At 35.6% G+C, this 20,109-nt stretch overlaps 1 protein-coding gene across 1 annotated transcript in view; it reads left to right on the top strand.

The window, feature by feature from the left end:
- Positions 1 to 20,109, top strand: part of kmt2ca (lysine (K)-specific methyltransferase 2Ca) — a 142,408-nt gene that overhangs the window by 33,766 nt on the left and 88,533 nt on the right. The window contains exons 7-10 of the mRNA XM_073830301.1: positions 6,958 to 7,120; positions 10,911 to 11,082; positions 14,243 to 14,357; positions 17,808 to 17,983. Of these exons, the coding sequence (XP_073686402.1) occupies positions 6,958 to 7,120; positions 10,911 to 11,082; positions 14,243 to 14,357; positions 17,808 to 17,983 (626 nt within the window). The remainder of the gene's footprint in view (positions 1 to 6,957; positions 7,121 to 10,910; positions 11,083 to 14,242; positions 14,358 to 17,807; positions 17,984 to 20,109) is intronic.

Raw genomic sequence — 20,109 nt, 5'->3', positions numbered from 1 at the left:
ATGAACTTTACTTAATTTCTTAATGATTTCTGGCATAAAATTTTTTTTATTTATTTTATTTATATATATATATTTATTTATTTATATATATTTATTTATTTATTTATTTTATTTATATATATATTTTTTTATATATTTTTTTTTAATATATAATTAATAATTAAAATTTTAATATATAATATTTATATATATATATAATATTATATATATATATATATATATATATATATATATATATATATATATATATATATTTATATTTATATTTATTTATATATTTATTTATATATATATATATATTTATTTATTTATTTTTTTTTTTTTGACGTATTTAATACAACAAATGACAGGGTTTTTTAACGTTATAAATATGTTTTTCCACAATGTTGTAGAACAGTTTTTATCACATCTGTATGTCTCCTTCCAAAGTTTTAAGAACGTATTTACCACGTCCAAACTGGTACTTAACATGCTGCCATCTAAATATTAAATCTGAATATTGATCTTATTACCAGCACTTTTTTTACATTTCACCTTACTTGTACCATTGCTGAATTTGTTGATTTAATAAGCCTATTAACATATGTAGGCCTAATAATTTAAACTACACACAAATTGTGTCACTTATCGTATTTATTCACAAAATATATTTAAATATATTTATTTTGGTTACATAATTTTTTTTATTTAAAAAAAAAATCACGTACTATAACATTACCTAATTGCAACCAAAATACAACGTTGTGAAAAGTCTTTGTTTGCTGGGATGTAGTTAACAGTCAATCCGTTCTTTTTCATCAGTATTATTTGTGATTTTAATTTTGTGAAAGGGAATTCCACTTTTGGAATTGCTAAGGACGCTGTTCCCTTTTACACACTTATCAATTTTAAGATTAAAACAAATTCCTAAAAGATGGATTTGTTATTTTTAATTGGATAATTCAATAAAAATCACAACAACAATAAAACGATGACAAACTATCTTACATAGCGTTTATTAACAAAAACGAATAACACGCTGGAGCTGGTTTCAGGCATGTAAATAATTAAAGAAATTAGCACAATAATGATAATAGCGATAGTATCAGAGATCTTGCAGACTGAAGACCAACACTACTGTAGCGTATTATTTACTCACCCTCCATGCATCCTAGATGTATATAACTTCCTTCTTTCAGATGAATGCAATCTGAATTATATTAAAAATAATCCTGGCACTCCCAAGCTTTAGATCGGGTCAGTAAAAGCCTCCTTTTGGATTAGATGTGTTTTTGTGAGAAGAATCACTTTAATCTAGTTTGCACAATTGTAAATGGAACTTGCTGCTTTAGGAAGGGGCATGGCAGGACTGAAACACTGTCTAAGCTATTCGCCAGTCGCAACGCAGTGGGACTGCTAACCAATCACAACACATTTCGTTTTTTATACTAATCGAGCCAGCTTTGTGCCAGCCTGGGGAGAAAGCTATTGTAGTAAAGTAAATTATGTGAAAAATAATGTTTTTCGAACCACCAAGCATGAGAGCATCTTCTATTGCACCCCCAAAACAAAATAAAGACTTTGTAAAAGAGCAAAATAGGACCCCTTTAACTGCACTTGAAGCTTAAAAAATTGAAAATGAAACACCAGAACGTCTATATACCATAATTTAGATGAACTGTATGTTGATACGTGAAATTCTGGAGGGAACGTCGGATAGCGTTGCGTTTGGACATAATGTGTTATTAATCGATCTTATACTATAACATGTAAAACAGGAACATGAAAGGAATATTCAAAAGCAACTCATGTAAACGCCGTAATCATCATATTGTCTTGTTCAGAATAAAGTAGTTAATTAGATTGCTGGTGTCCATGTAAACGTAGTCAGTGTGAAACATACAGCATACAGCATTGGCTATTAAAAATTATATCTCTTAAAGCTCGAAATTAATTGCATGATATTTATTGTTAGAATTCCTTATTAAAAGTAATTGGGACACCAATTTGTCCCTATTTAACCCTCAAAGACCGAGACAGCCGCCGGCGGCTAAAAATAACTATTGGTCTTAAATGTTTAATAACTTTTGAACCGCTAATCCAATTTGAATGCTTTAAAAAGTCTCGTAAAGTACAGAGTCTGCTCTTTTCAGTGATATCGCATTTGTCTCATTTGGATATTCAGAGGCTCCGTAGTAAGCGTGATTACGTCATCACATTTCCTCAGCACTGATTCGTCAGATGAAATCAACACGTTTTGGTCCTCTGAGCCAAACAGGAACGATTGTTGATGCTTAGTCCCACCCCTGTGCCCCGATTGGTTCAAACTGTCATCTATTCAACCAATAAACATAGGTTTTGGTCTTTTGAACCACCGATTAGTATGTTTCTTTGCAGATCTGAACAGACGCAAAGTGAAAGCAAAGTGCGTCTTGCGTGCATGAAAACAAACGCAAAATAACACATTTGCATGACAGCATTCTTTGAAAATATACAGAAATACTCACGACAGAGCCCTTTGACATAAAACAAACCAAAAACAAGGATGAAACAACAGTAGATATCGGATAAAGCACTGGAATGTGGGTTTTCGGTCACTAGACGATGTCCCTGTAAAATAGATTCCGACGCAGACTACAGCCAGCAGATCCATCTATTTGGTTGTTATATTATGTAACTAATTATTATATAGTTTTTAAAGATTATTTGTACTATTTTTTCGGTTTCACTCTGTATATTTCTCTCTCATTTTGTGTGTAGTTTGTGAATAATTTGGATTGTTTATTTATTTTTTTTGTTGCACAAGACAGTTTGTGCATTTTTTCTTGTGCTACTATCTACACTATTTGTGTTTATTGTTCATCTTTTGGATTAAGAATATATTTATGAAATAGTAAATTATTTTTTACTGTGTTTTGCTATTATTTAACACTGTTTCTGCAATGACTTTACTCCTGAAACGTTTTTGGACAGATCTATATTGTCAATAAACGAAATGGGCCTGTTTTTCACTGAAAAGCACCTAAATAATATTGTAATAATTGGCTATAACTTGCTTGGGGAATGTTATATATAGACAAAATTTTATTTGGAAGTGTAAAACACCTAAATACAAATTTTTAAAGAAAAAAATCTAAACTTCAGGAGTTTTTGTTTGAGTACACAGTAAAAAACACCCAATTGTTGGTAGCGTTTTTTCCTAAAATTCTGGAAATTCACTAATTTTTAGAGAAAACAAAAGGAAATTTGTAATTTTAAATTAGCTAGACATAAAGTTCAAGTTCTTATGTTTATAATGATATATGACAATTGATGCTGACTGCTAGAATAGGTCTGAAAAAACAAAGAAATATACAGGTGCCTCAGGTGCCCCAAAAATGTTCTAGGTCTTTAAGGGTTAAGGAAAGTGCCAGCTGCTGGAGGGCATTGCCAAGATGGCTGCTGAGTGAACTGACATGTTCCAGTGAGGATTTTGTTGTGATGTAGGTTTGGCCTGGCAGTGAGACTCGCTGAGCTGTGAAATAGTAAAGGTCAGAGGGCTGACGATAGCCTGAACTTCACACAGTCCTTTGCACCAGATCATCTTCCTCTGAGTTCATTTGCACATATAATCTGCTGTTGGTGCATCATTTATTTAGCTTACAACACAAAAAAAAAAAAAAAAAAAAATTCTGCATTTGTAAGTGAAAAGAATTGTTTTGGTATAACTGAGGACATGCATAAATCATGTCAGTTTTGTAATATGTTGTTGACTTTTATACAACAAAACATTGAGAAATGTGTTGCAAAAGTGCATCTATTTAGGATCATAGAAACTGTTTTAAATTCTATAAACAGAATCGCTGCATAACTGCAGTCCACACACTGACTGTCCGAGAGACAAACCAGCCGACATTGTGCACAGTACATCACACTCATCCAACACTTTACTGCATCTTTCCTCACTGGCCTGCTCCGTTTGGAATGCTGCCATTATGCCTCTTTGCATGTAGGATTTCAAGGAGGGAATGCTGTTCTACTTTATAATAGTGTCCTTGGAGTCTTGGCAGCAATAACGTATCAGCTGTAGCTTTTTCACCCCATGAAGGCGATGGTTTCTGTTTGATACATTATGTGAGGCATGGGATAGAGTGATGAGATACTCAACACCCACCTTGCCCTGAGAGTGGACAGTATGGCGGTAGAGCTCTATATGGCTGTCCTTCAGAGTGATTGGAAAAAAGAGCATTGTGGGTAGAGGCTGCTGTCAGCCCCAGTGGACTCACCGCCTGGGCGATAATTGCTTAAAGCTCAGTGTTAAAAGGTATTTGCAGATTGTTGTATTTGGGCTTTAGGCCAAGGGTTTTTAAAGCATGAGAGAGCTAGAGAGACTGCTGACTAGAGACATTTTTAGTTTAGGGCCGTTTTCTCAGGCCCTGGCGTCCTCTATTATTCAAAGTGTGAGTGCTTTTTCCATGGTGGTGATTTAAATGTCTGGCCGGTTTTCATCCAAGTCCTTATTTTGAATGGCATTCGCCTTGATCCTGAATGCTTTACTGGATGTATCAGAAAGGTTGAAAAATATGTGATGAAAGAGGGGGAAGTGTGTAACGAGCCAATGGACCTGTGAGAGGAACGGCGTGTTATGACGACCTTGCTGTTCAGGGTTTATAGTTTTGTACCACGCTTACTACAAAAGGTTATTATAAGAGCAATGCAATTAACAGATGGAAATTTTCGACATTTATTTCGCCATTTCTGATACTACATCAACATCAAATGTACATTTTGTTTTGAAAAGATTATTTAAAAAGCCTGATGTTAATATAAATAACAGATTCAATTAAAAGATAGCATGTGTTTGTCAAAGACGTAAAAAAAAGAGAAGTGGTTAGTTAAGCGAGTGTGCATTTATTTCTCTTTTACAAATTCTTTATTTTGTTATTTGAGGGTGCACTAGAACATGCTCTCTTGCTTGGTGGTGCAAAAGATGCAATATTTTTCACATAATTTACATTACAATAGCTTTCTCCCCAGTCTGGCACAAATGACTCAATTTGTTCCAGGTTTGATGAGGGCCTGCCTTCCGAAAAACTAAATCTGTTGTGATTGGTTAGCAGTCCCACTTCATTGCGATTGGCAAACAGTTTAGACAGCGTTTCAGTCCTGGCATGCCCCTTCCCAAAGCAGCAAGTTCAGTGTACAACTGTTAGCGCAAGCTAGATTAAAGTGATTCTTACATTTTAAATATGGATATTTTTCTTACAAAAACTAAAGGAGACTTTTACTGACCCCCGGAGCCATGTGAGGCACTTTTTTTTATTATGGATCGACTTGTTTTGGACTGATGGAGAGAAACACTTGTCTGTTCCGTTCTAAAGCTTGGGAGTGCCAGGATTATTTTTAATATAACTGATTGCATTCATCTGAAATATGCATTTATACCAGCCGCCCTGCGGCTCGCTGAAGCATCCCAGAAGTGGCTGTCCATGCTACATCGCTAAATTTAGGCTAAACCCCCACCTCGTCCCTCCCTACCCACCAACGATTTGAATTTCCGTAGGTGGGATTTATTTGAATGATATTCTAATGAGCTTTGTGACATAACATCCAGAAAAAAATGCTGTGTAGTCCAAACGAGCCGTTCGTTGTAGTTCTTGAAAAGGGATTTTTTAAGAACTAAACAAACTCCCACTGCATTTCTTATTTTGATGTTTGTTTGTCCCTAGTGCATTGAGTCCACCAGCTTATGTCTCATTGGTCATTGACCTGTGCTGGGAAAAAAAGTGTTTCAGTGCAGGGTTTTTTTTTTTTTCATTTTCACATACTTTCTTAAGGTGTTTAGAAGGATGTGTTTTGTTGTAAAATCTTAAAGGTCACACCAAATATGCGTGAATACACCTTAATGGCATCTTGGTTTCTCACTAAAAAAAGTCTGTTTGCCATCCAAGGTATAGTACTTGTTTGTTTCACAGTTCATCTCTTGTTTCTGGATGTATAAAAAATATATTTGTACAAATTGTGCCATTGTCATTTAGCAAATACCTATTTATAATTTCAAATAGTTTGCTATTACATATTCATGCAATTTTCTTATTTCAATACATGTCCCTGGACCACAAAACCAGTCTTAAGTAGCATTGATATATTTGTTGCAATAGCCAAAAATACATTGTATGGGCCAAAATGATCAATTTTTCTTTTATGCCAAGTAAAGATCATGTTCCATGAAGATATTTAGTAAATTTTCTTACCATAAATATATAAAATCTTAATTTTTGATTAGTAATATGCATTGCTAAGAACTTAATTTGGACAATTTAAAGGTGATTTTCTTAATATTTAGATATTTTTGCAGCCTCAGATACCAGATTTTCAAATAGTTGTATCTTGGCCAAAAATTGCCCTAACCTAACAAACCATACAGTACATCAATGGAAAGCTTATTTATTCAGCTTTCAGGTTATGTACAAATCTCAATTTCAAAATATTGACCCTTATGACTGGTTTGTGGTGCAGAGTCACTTGTGTGAAATTATTATCATCTTATCTGTATTTGTCAAAATATGAGTCACAGTGAGTGCACACAGACTTATCAGTGCATTGTTGGTTACACTTATTTTTAATCATGTCAAATTATTTATTTCAAATTTGACCCCATGATTTACTCATCCTCAAGCCAGGACAATTTAAAAAAATAACCATGATTGTATTTGTCTGAAAGATGAAAGTCATATACACCTAGGATGACCTAAGGATGAATAAATCATAGGATAATTTTCAATTTTGCATGAATTATCCCTTAAACGATCTGTGTTACTTAACCTTAAAAAAACCTAAAGAGGGTAAACATTATAAATGTGAAAGATTATTCACATTGGAGCTGTGTAAAAACTATTAATCTAAAGTGTGCGTCTCTTAATAGTGATGTATGGAGCATTTATTGAACTGAAACTACACCTCTAATATATGTATATGTTTCTGTATTAACTTTTGTAGTGCTGTGCATACTGTAAGCGCCTTGGAGCATCCATAAAGTGCTGTGAGGAGAGCTGTGGGCGCTCCTTTCATTACCCCTGTGCAGCTGCTGCCGGAACCTTCCAGGACATAAAGGCATACACCCTCCTCTGCCCGGATCACATCCAAAAAGCCCTTGTCCGATGTGAGTTTCACTATTACACCTTCCCTTCTGCTGGTTCTTTCACAAAATGTAGAGGCTTTTATATATTAAAGGATTAGTTCACTTCCAGAACAAAAATGTACAGATAAGTCATCCAAGATGTTCATGTCTTCCTTTCTTCAGTTGTAAAGAAATTGGTAATCGATTAGTTGGCCGATTATTTTTTCGATTAATCGATTAGTTGGCTTAAAAATTCCAATTTTAATTTTTTTTGTCAAAATCATACTTTTCCACATTCTGAATGCTATGAGAACACAGTGCCTAACAATTTATTAGACCATCTGTTGTAATAAAAAGAAAAGACAAATATCTGAAGAAAAATACATTATAACAAGCATAAAATAGTGTTTCTGCTTTTTATTCTGCCGTGGCGTGCCTTCAGCAGAGTTCCGCGTTCAGATGCACGCAGTAAGGGTTAATCTGGCCACAAAGCCCCAGCTAAAGTAATTACCATGAATTTGCCAGGGAAAAAGTAAGGAGATATTCAAATGTTTTATTCATACCTGCAAACTTGTCGCTTTTCGGCGACAATCGCCGTTTTCATTGTCAATTGGGTCATTCACGTGAATCGTGTAGAACCGGAGAGTTTTTTTAGGGAGGGGGGGGGGGGGGTGGTCTTGCGTTGACATCTGGGCCGATCGGAATCTCAACTGAGCTCGCGCCTGTCAAGAGAGGGAGGTGGGGGTGGGCTTGCGTGCCATGTAGGCCATTATTGGACAATTCTTATAAATGACATTTTTCCTGGACCAATCTCAGCGCTTGCTTCAGTATCTTGAAACACACTGCCATCTGTGTTCGCGCCTGTCAAGAGACACCAGGGGCCTCATTTATAAAACTTTCTTACGCACTGATTTGATCTTAGAGTGTTCGTACGATCAAATCCACGTCAAAGTACAGATTTATAAAAACCGTCTTTGACGTGGAAAAGTACTTATCTCCACGTCAGATTCCAGCTTGGCGTACGACCGTTTCCTTGTGGTAATGCCTGGTATTGCAGATAGTTCAGCCTCACTATAATTTGATTTCTTGCGCTCCTTTTTACTTGCCATTGTCACAGAGTTTTTGCTTTAGGAATGAGCTCATTTTATATGTTAATTAATTAAGCAGGGGCGTTTCGACGGCGGAACATTCAGCTGCACACAATTCCACAATCATTTGTGATTTATAACCGAATGACTGGCATACGCATGGATTTCGTGTGTACGTTCGTTTCTCTGAATCGCTCTTACGATCAAATCAGAAAAGTTCTTAGATAAAATCAAGGATGGTTTCTACGCAAGTCTTTATAAATGAGGCCCCTGACCTAATGTGGAAACTCTGATGGAAATTGAAATGACCGTATGCACGGAGCGTTCTTTAGGACTTCTGCATAAAGATAAGCAGCTCGTTTTATACGTGCTATATATTATGTGGACACTCTTGAGACTGATCTTCTGCCTCGTTCTTATCAGAAACTGAGAAAAATGATAATTGCAACATTATAAACAATGTTAGCGGCGTGAACATTCAGTTTCTTATTATTTAACAACACATCATTTAAATGCGGAGCCTTGCAATCCCGTACTCTCCGTATCTGCATAGTTGCACATTTAAATGCTGACAGCTAAACACTATCATAACGTGTTTAGGCTAACGTTAGCTAGCAAGCCATACTTCTCTTCAAGGACATCTTAATCGTATTCTTGATAATCACTAACTTGCCTTCAAAGTCATGAACACATTTTTAAAATCTTATCACAATATTTTAAAGCCTTTATTATTTTCCAACTCTACAGCTGTGAAATAAAATGTACTTCAAGGACTCATTTTTCATTCATAAAAAACTGCATCGGACAAAATGACTTTTCGCAGAAAACGTCTTTTTAAAAATAATATGGAATGACCCATATAACCAATAGATGGCAGCAGAGGATTATTTATTATGCAGCTGCCTTTTAAACTCCCTATATTTTTCAAGACGGCTTTCTTTTTGATTTATTATACAATATCTAGTATAATAAATTGTAATACTTTTACCTCCCTTAAGTGTGTGTGTGTGTGTGTGTGTGTGTGTGTGTGTGTGTGTGTGTGTATATATATATATATATATATATATATATATATATATATATATAGCAAGTGTAGAAAGACATTAAGCTTACACACAAACAGCCTATAAGGGTGAATTATTTAAATACTTATATATAGTTCACTACAAATACGTGAAATATTGATGGTATAAAAATTAAATAATGCACTCAATATGAATCGATAATTCCTATATATTGAAATATTTCATATAATTTAATAACTACATCTTTTAAGTTTTATCTTTATAACTGTAAAATATATTAAATAGTTTGTGAATGTATTTCAGTTTCTCTCCATGGCGTTTGCGTGCGTGTGTTTGTGAAACCCTTGTCCAGGCTAATACGGAAAAAATAATGTTTTTCAGTATAATATAATTTATACTGAACTCCCCCATTAACCCCCCCCCCCCCCACACACACACACACAAACACACACCACCGCGGTCACTGTCACCTTTTTTCCTCTGATGAGTTTGCAGGTCTGTTTATTAATAAACTAGTATTTTCTGAGTCAGTGTCGCAAAGATGAAGTTGACGATCCTGACTCGCCATCTGCTCACTGGACGCGCTTTTAATGCCTAAATGCATCTTTATGAATTAGGCCTATAGCTAATAAAAGAGTTTTGTTGTCAATTTGAATTATTTCGTTTTATAGTAGTGAAGTAATAATTTAAAGTCAATTTATTACTCTTACCTTTATGAGCAAAAATCAAGTTTCACATGGCGCTGGCACCTCCATGTCCTGCAAAGCTTTCACTCTCCACACAAATGACTGGAAATGCGCCTAGCAAGATTTAAACTTAACACAGACTGTCAGGACGGACTTTTATGCATAAATGGAAATGCTTGTGTGAATTTGTGACATTTACAGATAAGGTAAATGTAGCTACGCTATAGCTTAAAGTTTAAAATAAGGAATTGTCATGTTTTGGGCAGCTTGGATCACGCAACTCTCCTGCAGCATCTCAGTCTGTTTCCTCCACTATTTTTAGATGCATTTTGTCTATAGAAATGCGTCATTCAGCGCTGTAATTTGACGTGATTCTCTGAAGTTGTAAGTGCACTGTGGGCAGACCCGATTAATCGATAATGAGAATCGTTGTCGAGGAATTTCATTATCGATAATAACAGATTTTATCGATTAGTTGTTGCGGCCCTAGTAGGATGATTTAAAAGTTGGAGGAAAAAATGAGATGGGAGTTTTTCTGTCTTGAACCGTAGCGCACAGAGTACGCATGTGCATCGCAGAGCTAGACAAGATGCACATTCAGGTTAAAAAAAAATTCTTTAAGAAAATTACAGATCGTTTAACTAGATAAGACCCTTATTCCTCGGCTGGTATCATTTTGAGCCCTTTGAAGCTACATTTAAACTGCATTTTGGAAGTTCAAACTCACAGGCACCATAGAAGTCCACTATGTGGAGAAAATTCCTGAAAGGTTTTCCTCAAAAAACATAATTTCTTTACGACTGAAGAAAGACATATGAATAACTTGGATGACAAGGGGGTGAGTAAATTAATACTTTATTATTTACACATATATTGATAAATCAATTTTAATCTTTTGATAAAAAAAAACGTAAACAAACAGGTATGCTCATGACAGACCGATAGAGCATCTGTTCATATCATAAATGCATATAACTGCATATAAAATACTTGTGTAGTTGGAAACTGATTATATATTACCTCTCCTTTACAGCGAAAGATGAGGTGAACTGTCTGGTGTGTGACAGTTCTGGAGACTTGGTCGATCAGCTCTTCTGCTGCACATGTGGCCAGCATTATCATGGGGCCTGTCTGGACATCACTGTCACCCCTTTGAAGAGGGCCGGCTGGCAGTGTCCTGAGTGCAAAGTCTGCCTCACATGCAAGTAAGTAATCCAGCTAACCTGGACATTAATTGCTTAACGCAGTTGAGGAATTACGTTCAGACTTCTGGAGAATTTGCCTATTTACACCTGCTCACTTCATGCATTTTCTCTGATATCTGATTTGTTAAAACGTTTCCATTTACACTTGGCCACATAAATGTGTCTTATGAATCCAGTCTTCAATTCCCCCACTATATTTAAATTTAACGGCGTTCACGTCAAAGAAAGCAACGGATAAGTGCCGCATTTTATTCATCATCAGCTCATTTCAAGATCAAAAGTCTGCAACAGGATAGAGCATGGCATCAACACTGTAAAGATTTTAGTTAGTCTCACTACATTTAATGAAGATGATTGTGTGTTGAGCATGTACGACTACTTTGTTTCATTTGTGGCAGTTTGCACGTCGGCTTGCTGAAGAGCTACTCAGCTACTCGTCCGCGGCAATGCTTGTTCCAGTACCGCTGTCATATCTGACTATAACATGCCATATAGCCTATGAAATGCTATCACACATTTATTATTTTATATTTTGGGAGGAGTAAAATTTGAATATGTGGTTTCTACAACCAGATGCATTTACACTTGTCCAGTTTCATCTGGAATGTGGCCCAGACTACCTCCTAAAGTGGTTTGAGCGGTTGGATTTAAATGCTTCTCGAAAGCATTTCGGAGGGCATTACACCTGGTCTTTTCACGATCGGATAGCTGTCGGATCAGAGAAAACACATATAGTGACCAGGTGTAAACAGGCACTTATTGTTCCAAAAATTATCTTTGCATCTCTGCTTTTGCCAGCCTCATATTGCTGTTTTAATAGTATAACAATTGAGTTTCTATGTCAGTATCTATGCCATGGATGAAAACCTTAGGGAATTTTGTTTTGAGCCATCTTTCTTCCCAGCCACACACTAACTATGACTGCTGGGAGATCTGTTTATCTGATGTCAGACACCTTTAATGTGTGTTAAAGCATTTCTATATGTGTACAGTTGAGGTCAAAAGTTTACATCCCCCGTTCAGAATCTGCAGAATGTTAACTATTTTATGAAAATAAGAGGGGTCATACAAAATGCATGTTGTTGTTTGTTTAGTACTGACTTGAATAAGATAGTTCACATAAAAGATGTTTACATATAGTCCACAAGAGAAAATAATAGTTGAATTTATAAAAATGACCCCATTCAAAAGTTTACGTCCTCTTGATTCTTAATACTCTGTTCTTACCTGAATGATTCACAGTTGTGTTTTTTGTTGGTTTTTTTATTGATACGTTTTTTTTTTACAAGTCCCTTGTTTGTCCTGAACAGTTAAACTACCTGCTGTTCTTCAGAAAAATCCTTGAGGTCCCACAAATTCTTTGATTTTCCAGCATTTTAAACAGTGACTGTATGATTTTGAGATCCATCTTTTCAAACTGAGGACAGACTCATATGCAACTATTGCAGAAGGTTTGAATGATCACTGGTGCTCCAAAAGGAAAAGACAATGCCTTAAGAGCCAGGGGTGAAAACCTTTGAACAGAATGGAGTATAAATAAAAATAAGTAAAATTTACCCTGATCTTCAAATTCAAAAAGTTTTCACTCCTGGCTCTTAATGCATGGTTTTTCCTTCTGGAGCAACAGTGAGCATTTAAACTTTCTGTAATAGTTGCATATGAGTCCCTCAGTTGTCCTCAGTGTAAAAAGATGGATATCAAAATCATACAGTCATTGTTGGAAATGGTTTGAATACTCACAAAAAAATTTGTGGAATCTGAAGAGTTTTTCTGAAGAACAGCAGGCAGTTTAACTGTTCAGGACATGCAAGGGACTCATGAACAACTATCACTAAACAAAACAAAAACAGCTGTGGATTACTCAGGTAAGAACACAGAATAAAGAATCAAGGGGCTGTCAAATAATTAACATTTTGCAGATTCTGAAAAGTTGGATGTAAACTTTTGACCTCAATTGTATATTGCTCTGAGGAAACAGAATACAGTATATGCTAGATCTGGGACCTCATGTGAAGCAAGAATTTTTACAGTAGAGTAAAAATGCAGCTTTATATGCAATATAGTCGAAAATGGATTGTATATTATTTAAACTCTGAATTCTCCAATGGGATATGCTGCTTGGCTGAAAGAGTGTTGCTGGTTATCAAATATAGTAGGGCTGGGAGAGGCAGAACACGCATCCATCTCGATCGGTGGGTGAAAATGGCCATAATGGGGATGGCTCAGCTAAGCTGTAAATATCAGATGACATTCTCATTTAATGTTGATTTGCATTGGGTGAAAATATAGGCCTGGAAATGGGTAAATCTCCTGAACGTCACCCTCACATCCTCTCAGCTCTATAAATCTCACTTTCTCCCCTCTGATTTACCAGTTAGACAGGTTTGGGCTCTGGAAAGACAAAGTGGAAGTGTTATACCTCATGGGGAGAATGTAATGGGGTGTTTGTTTGCCTGGGTAAATGTAAAATGAGATTGTATTGGGCTAGGGGGGTGCCTGCAGTTAACAGTGTATTTTTCAATGGCTGACACTGATATCTTGACAGTAGATGAGTCGATATGGTAATGCATTAATGTTTGAGCAATAACAATTAAAAAAAAGTAAAAAATAAATCAACACTTAAGTAAGATTCATTAAATGTGCATTGTATATGAGCCAAATAGTTTGACGTTTGATGTTCCTCAGTGAGTTGTAGCGCATTTTAGCTGCCAAAAAGTATGGTGCTTTTAATGTGAAGACTGAACTTCAATGAGAATTTAAAGTCATCTTGGTTGTTTTACATTGGAATCACAATTTACACAAAATCAGTGCTCAAATGTAGATTTTTGGCATAGTTGACATCAAACAACTTTTTTGTTTTGGAGAACAACTCACTAATTTTGTCAGTTATTTGATAAGCTGTTATACTGCCTACTGTGAAATCCCATTGGTCTCCACATAACTGTACATTAAACATTTAAAAAGCTTCTGATTGGCTAAAATCATTTTCAGTTTTGCCCTGCTTGTCACTGTAACTTGCCTAACTGGCCACTGGCTGCAAGCAAACTGTCAACATTATATAGGTCAGAATGTCTTGTTTGCTTGAAATGCAAAAGCCCCTAACCCTGTATCTGGAATCTATCTTTAATCTACTATCTTTTTTCCCTTGTCTGGTTTGTAGGAACCCAGGGGATGACAGCAAGATGCTGGTGTGTGACATGTGTGATAAAGGGTATCATACCTTTTGCCTGCAGCCTGTCATGGACACAATACCCACCAACGGCTGGAGGTGCAAGGTAAGCTTGTATTTGTGTATGGACTACAAACAGCATTGTGACACTGATGCTGGCCTGCTGTGAGTAGAGAGACGCAGTGCTTTCATTTCCGCTTTGAGCCTGTAACACTTAATGTACACACACACACCTCTTTTTTTTTTTTTTTTTTTTGGTGTGTTTATGGACTGTGGGATTGAAGAGTGCATTGGTTTTCATCTCACCAGCATACTGTATATTCCCTGTGGAATGATGCTGGAGCTTGATTTAATCACCATGATGAATTAATTACCTCCAAAATGCTATAGTTTAATTATTCCTAATGTGCATGCTGTGCTCGAAGGTTTTGATGCACTTCTCCTGTACCCTCACTTTGAAGACAGAGCTGCGTGAGTGAGCTGTGGAATAGATGTTCGTCTCGACTGTAGAAGTATTGCATTTTTTAATGTTTATTATTATTATTATGAACCAAACTCGTTAGCTCCCAGATGAACCCGAATATAAGAAACTTTGATTGGAACCAAAATGTATTTGACTGACGGTCTTAATTGTCAGAAGGTGCAGTACAAAACTCTTGACTATAAGTCAAGTTTGATTAGTGTAATAAGAACTCAATGCATTTTAACTAATTCTGAAAATATTCAAGTTGTTAGAGACCTTTAAGAAAACCAACTTGTATATGACATACAGTGCCATGTGAAAGTATTCATACCTCTTCATTTCATACGTTTTATGTTGCTGCCTTATGTTAAACTGCTTTAAATAACTTTTTTCCCACATCAATCTACACTCCATACACCATAGTGGCAAAGCAAAAAAAAAAAAAAAAAAACTAGTTTTTAAATATCTTTGCAAATTTATTAAAAATAAAAAATGTAAATGATTCCATAACTATTCATACCCTTATCTGGGGCAGTTGGAAGTTAGTTCAAGAGCAATCATATTGCTTGTAGATGTTGCTACAGTTTGAGTGGAGTTAACCTGTGGCAAATTCAATTAAATGGGTATAATTTGGAAAGGCACATGTCTCAATAAAAGGTCTAACACCAAGCCCTGAGGTCGAAAAACTACCTGTAGAGCTCAGCAACAGGATTGCATTAAGCCACACATCTGGGGAAGAGTTCAGAAAAAAAAATCTGCTCCGTTGAAGGTTTACAGAAGCATGTAGTCTCTGTTACCACGACTCTTCCTAGAGCTTGTAGACCTGGCCAAACTTAGCAATTGATGGAGATGGGCAATGACTCTTAAGCACACACCAAGAGTGGCTTGTAGACAACTCTGTGAGTTTCCTTAAGTGGCCCGGCCACAGCCTGGGATTGAATCCAATCAAATATTTCTGGAAAAACCTAAAAACGTGTGTCTGCCCCATCCAAGCTGACACCAAGGCTGTTTCAGCTAAGTACTGAGTTAAGGGTATGAATACTTATACAATGTACTTATTTCAGTTTTCATTTTTAATAATTGTGACAATTCTGTTTTTTCTTTATCATTATGGTGTATGGATTATAGATTCATGTGTGAAAAAAAAAAATGAGATCACTTAAGGCAGCAACATAAAACGTTAAAAAATGGGGTATAAATACTTTTCCAAGGTACTGTACACTTCCTACAATTCGGAAACCCACTGAAGATTGTGAAATGCCCTAAGAAGTGCACTTTGCAAAACACTACACAATATTTTCCTAAATTGAGTTTGTAATCACATTGTTAGTAGACCCCTAAATATCCTGCTTTTCTAAAAGAGTAGAAAAGCGGAATCAAATTATACGCAGATCTGTCTAAGACTGCTGCTATCACTTTGTGGAGGCGGCCCAGAACCCCCACCTGTCATCAAGGACTCAGCACAGGAGTCTGTCCATCATCAGAGGCTTGACAGGGCTTGGATTTCCTGCTAAGGATCTGTGGGTGGTTATTAGAGCTGATACTTGCTCCTCTTCAGCAGGCTGAAATGCTGCTCTTGATGAGCTTGAAGTGCCTTTTATTTATGTATTTTTTTTAATTGACATGGAATTTTCCGGTGCTTTGCTCCCATTGAGAGCTGATGCAGACAGCTGAACATGGTTTTGAGGATTCATAGAGCCATAATTATGCTGGAGCTCAATCCAAATTGATTTAAGAGAGCCCATAAAGTTTGAAGTTCGCAGTTGTTGTTAGGTTCAAGTGTCATTGTTCAAATGCGAATTGTTGTCAGATAACTACAGTATGCTTTTTTCTGTCTCTCTTCCTAAACAGTTTTTTGAATTCATTATAATACTTGAAGCAGTTAGTCTCCACAGTACAGATTTTTTATGTTTTTAATATAATTCTCTTCTGCATACCAAGCCTGCATTTATTTGATCTAAAATACAGCAAAAGCAGTAATGTTATTTTTACTATTTAAAGTAATTGCTTTCTATTTGTATATATTTTAAAATTCAGTTTATTCCTATGATCTAAGCTAAATTTTCAGCATAATTACTCCAGTCTTCAGTGTCACATGATCGTTCAGAAATCATTCTAATATGCTGATTTACTGTTCAAGAAACATTTATTATTATTATTATCAATATTTAGAACCTTTTTTTTTTCCAAAGATCAGCGTTTATCTGAAATAGACAGTTTTTGTAACATTATACACTATACCATTTAAAAGCTTGGAATGAGTTTTTTTTTTTTTTTTTGAGGTAGAAAGAAATTATAGAAATTAATACTTTTATTTAACAAAGATGCTTTAAAAACTGATCAAAAGTGATGATACAGACATTTATAACATTACAAAAAAATTATATTTCAGATAAATGCTGTTCTTATGAATTTTCTATTCATCAAAGAAACCTGAAAATCTACTTAGCTGTTTTAACATAAAAATAATAATAATAATAATATTTTTTTTAACAGCAAACAGAATATTAGAATGATTTCTGAAGGATATGTGACTGGTGTAATGATGCTAAAAATTCAGCTTTGAAAGCAAAGGAATAAATCACATTTGAAAATAGAATTCTAATAGAAAACAGTTATTTAAAATGGTAAATATATATTTTTTTAATTTTAAAAATGTTTGACTGGTAGTGTATATGAACATCTAATGCAGTAGTAAAATTTGCAATACTGTTTACACCACTGTACAGTGTAACATTTATGCATATTTGCTTTACTTTTTATTTACAGTTTACAATATACTTTGTATGTATGACTAACACAAATGAAACCTATAGCTAATAAATATATAATTATGATAGTAAGTGATTTATGTGTTTTTCATGCATTTTGGGGTATTTTTATAGTCCTAAATTGAGTTTCCATGAGTTGGAAAAAAAAACTACTCAGGGTGCATTTATACATTATTATATTATATACACAACAGAATGTTAATACAAACAAATACCATGTGAGTTTACATATTGTTGTTTGCATCATGTTACTTTGCTGTCGTCATTTTGTATGACTGTGCATTAGATGGTGTTGCATTGAGTTGTGTGTTGTGTTTTGCAGAACTGCCGAACATGTGCTCAGTGTGGCATAAGGCCTAACGGCCAGTGGTCAGCTAATGGTGTAATGTGTGAAGGATGTCAACAGCAGCATGATTCAGCGCTGGTCTGCCTCATCTGTGGTCAGAATCAGGACTCAGGCCACCCTCTGGACAAACACTCATGCTGCACTTGTAAGAGGTAGGAAATGACCCCTTCAGCTATGACAATATCACACAGTCTCAAGTGACCTGTTGCTCCAATGAAACCGTTTCTGCATAAAAACAATAGGACACAAACTTCCATTAAAATGTTATTTTATTGAGGAAATTCTTTAAGTCTCATTCTTCAGTGTTTGAGAGTTTGGTTTATAAATGTTGGTTGAATTTGAATGGCTTCCTTGTGTTTGACACAAGCCAACTTTATCCTTGTTGCAAGCAAACTTGTGTGTGATGGATCTAAATTGTATTTTCCATTAAAGGAGAGTCTGTCCATGTTGGTACCCAATTTGACAAGTTTCTACCACATGACATTTAAGGGGTAGTTCACCCAAAAATGAAAATTTGATGTTTATATGCTTACCCCCTGGGCATCCACGATGTGGGTGACTTTGTTTCTTCAGTACAACACAAACAAAGATTTTTAACTCAAACCGTTGCAGTCTGTCAGTCATATAATGGCAGTCAATGGGACCCACGGCTTTGAGAGTCATAAACATACACAGACAAAACCAAATTAAACCCTGCAGCTCATGACGATACATTAAGGTCTTAATACACAAAACAATTGGTCTGTGCAAGAAGCTGAACAGTATTTATATCATTTTTTACCTCTGATCCACCGCGATGTCCAAGTGTCCTAAGCACGTTCATAACAGACGGATATAAATACTGTTCAGTTTCTTGCACAGACCGATTGTTTTGTGTGTTAAGACCTCAATGTTTCGTCATGAGCCGCAGGGTTTAATTTGGTTTTGTCTGTGTATGTTTTTTTTTTTTTGTTTTTTTTTGTGACTCTCAAAGCCATGGGTCCCATTGACTGCCATTATATGAGTTAAAAATCTTTGTGTTCTGCTGAAGAAATAAAGTCACCTATATCTTGGATGCCCCAGATAAACATAAAATTTTCATTTTTTTGCTGAACTATCCCTTTAACGCTACTACTATAGTATTATTACTGCAGAGCTTGTATATATAATCCCTGAAATGTAAACTGTGCTAAATGGGGAAGAGATGTTTCACATCACAGCTGTTACTATATTGTGTATTTTAGCATGTCTGTGTTGAGCAGTCAGCATTCCAAGTAGAGTTATCTGTAATAACATTATTTCTACAAACCTAAATACTGAGAATATAATCTCAGGTGTTATTATCCGCTATTAGTATGAATAATAGCTGATTACTTCTCTGCAGGCTTCAAAGACTATGACTAACCAATAGAAAAATGATCTATCAAATTCAAAGAAGTCTGAGTTGAACCAAAGTCCCTTTAAGGCAAGTCATGTCACTCGGCGGCCATCTTTGAAACGCTACTCGGGCAGGCAAGTGCAGCTCCTATCTCTTTGAATGGGGAAACATCAAATTCTCCAAAACTGTTCACCAAGTTTAGGATTAAATTTCATATTTTAAATCTCCAAAGAAATCCAACAAGAACTACCTCATAAATATGGTTCCTTGTGCTCCAATAGCGTTAAAAAACGCTTATTTTCCCGGCTAAATGAGCCAGTGCGCATGCGCAGTACTGAGCACATGTCTTAGAGGGCCGATCGTTTAATGAACGTTGCATTTTTCCCCATTCAAAACTACACGAGTGACATGTCTTGGGTATTCTACAGTCTTTGGTTGAACACAGTAATTGAACCGGCAGCTTTTGAGAGTGGCTGTATGATGTCTGTGGAAAAAAAAGATGCTCATGTAATTTGTATGGTCGATTGATTTGATTCTCTTGCTTTGAGATGTGATTGGGTCAGACATGTAATCGTGTTCAAAATTCATTGTAGTTAATTAGCTCAGAGAGTTTTAATTATGTTAAGGTAACAACTTGGGTGTTTTCCTTAGCATTTTTTAAGTGTTTCAAACCTACCTAACCACAGCTCTGTATTCGCATTATGACATTGTTAGACTACACTCTTAAAAATTAAAAGGTGCTTCATGATGCCATAGAAGAACATCTTTTGTTTAAATGGTTCCATAAAGAACCTTTAACATCTGGAGAACCTTTCTGTTTCACAAAAGGTTCTTTGTGGCGAAAGGAGGTTCTTCAAGTTAATAAAAAGGTAAGAAAGAAATGGTTCTTTAAAGAACCTTTAACTGAATGGTTTTTGTGGA

Source organism: Garra rufa, chromosome 24 (genome assembly GCF_049309525.1).
Source record: "Garra rufa chromosome 24, GarRuf1.0, whole genome shotgun sequence".
NCBI classification, from domain to species: domain Eukaryota; kingdom Metazoa; phylum Chordata; class Actinopteri; order Cypriniformes; family Cyprinidae; genus Garra; species Garra rufa.
This window is presented reverse-complemented; position numbering and strand designations above follow the sequence as displayed.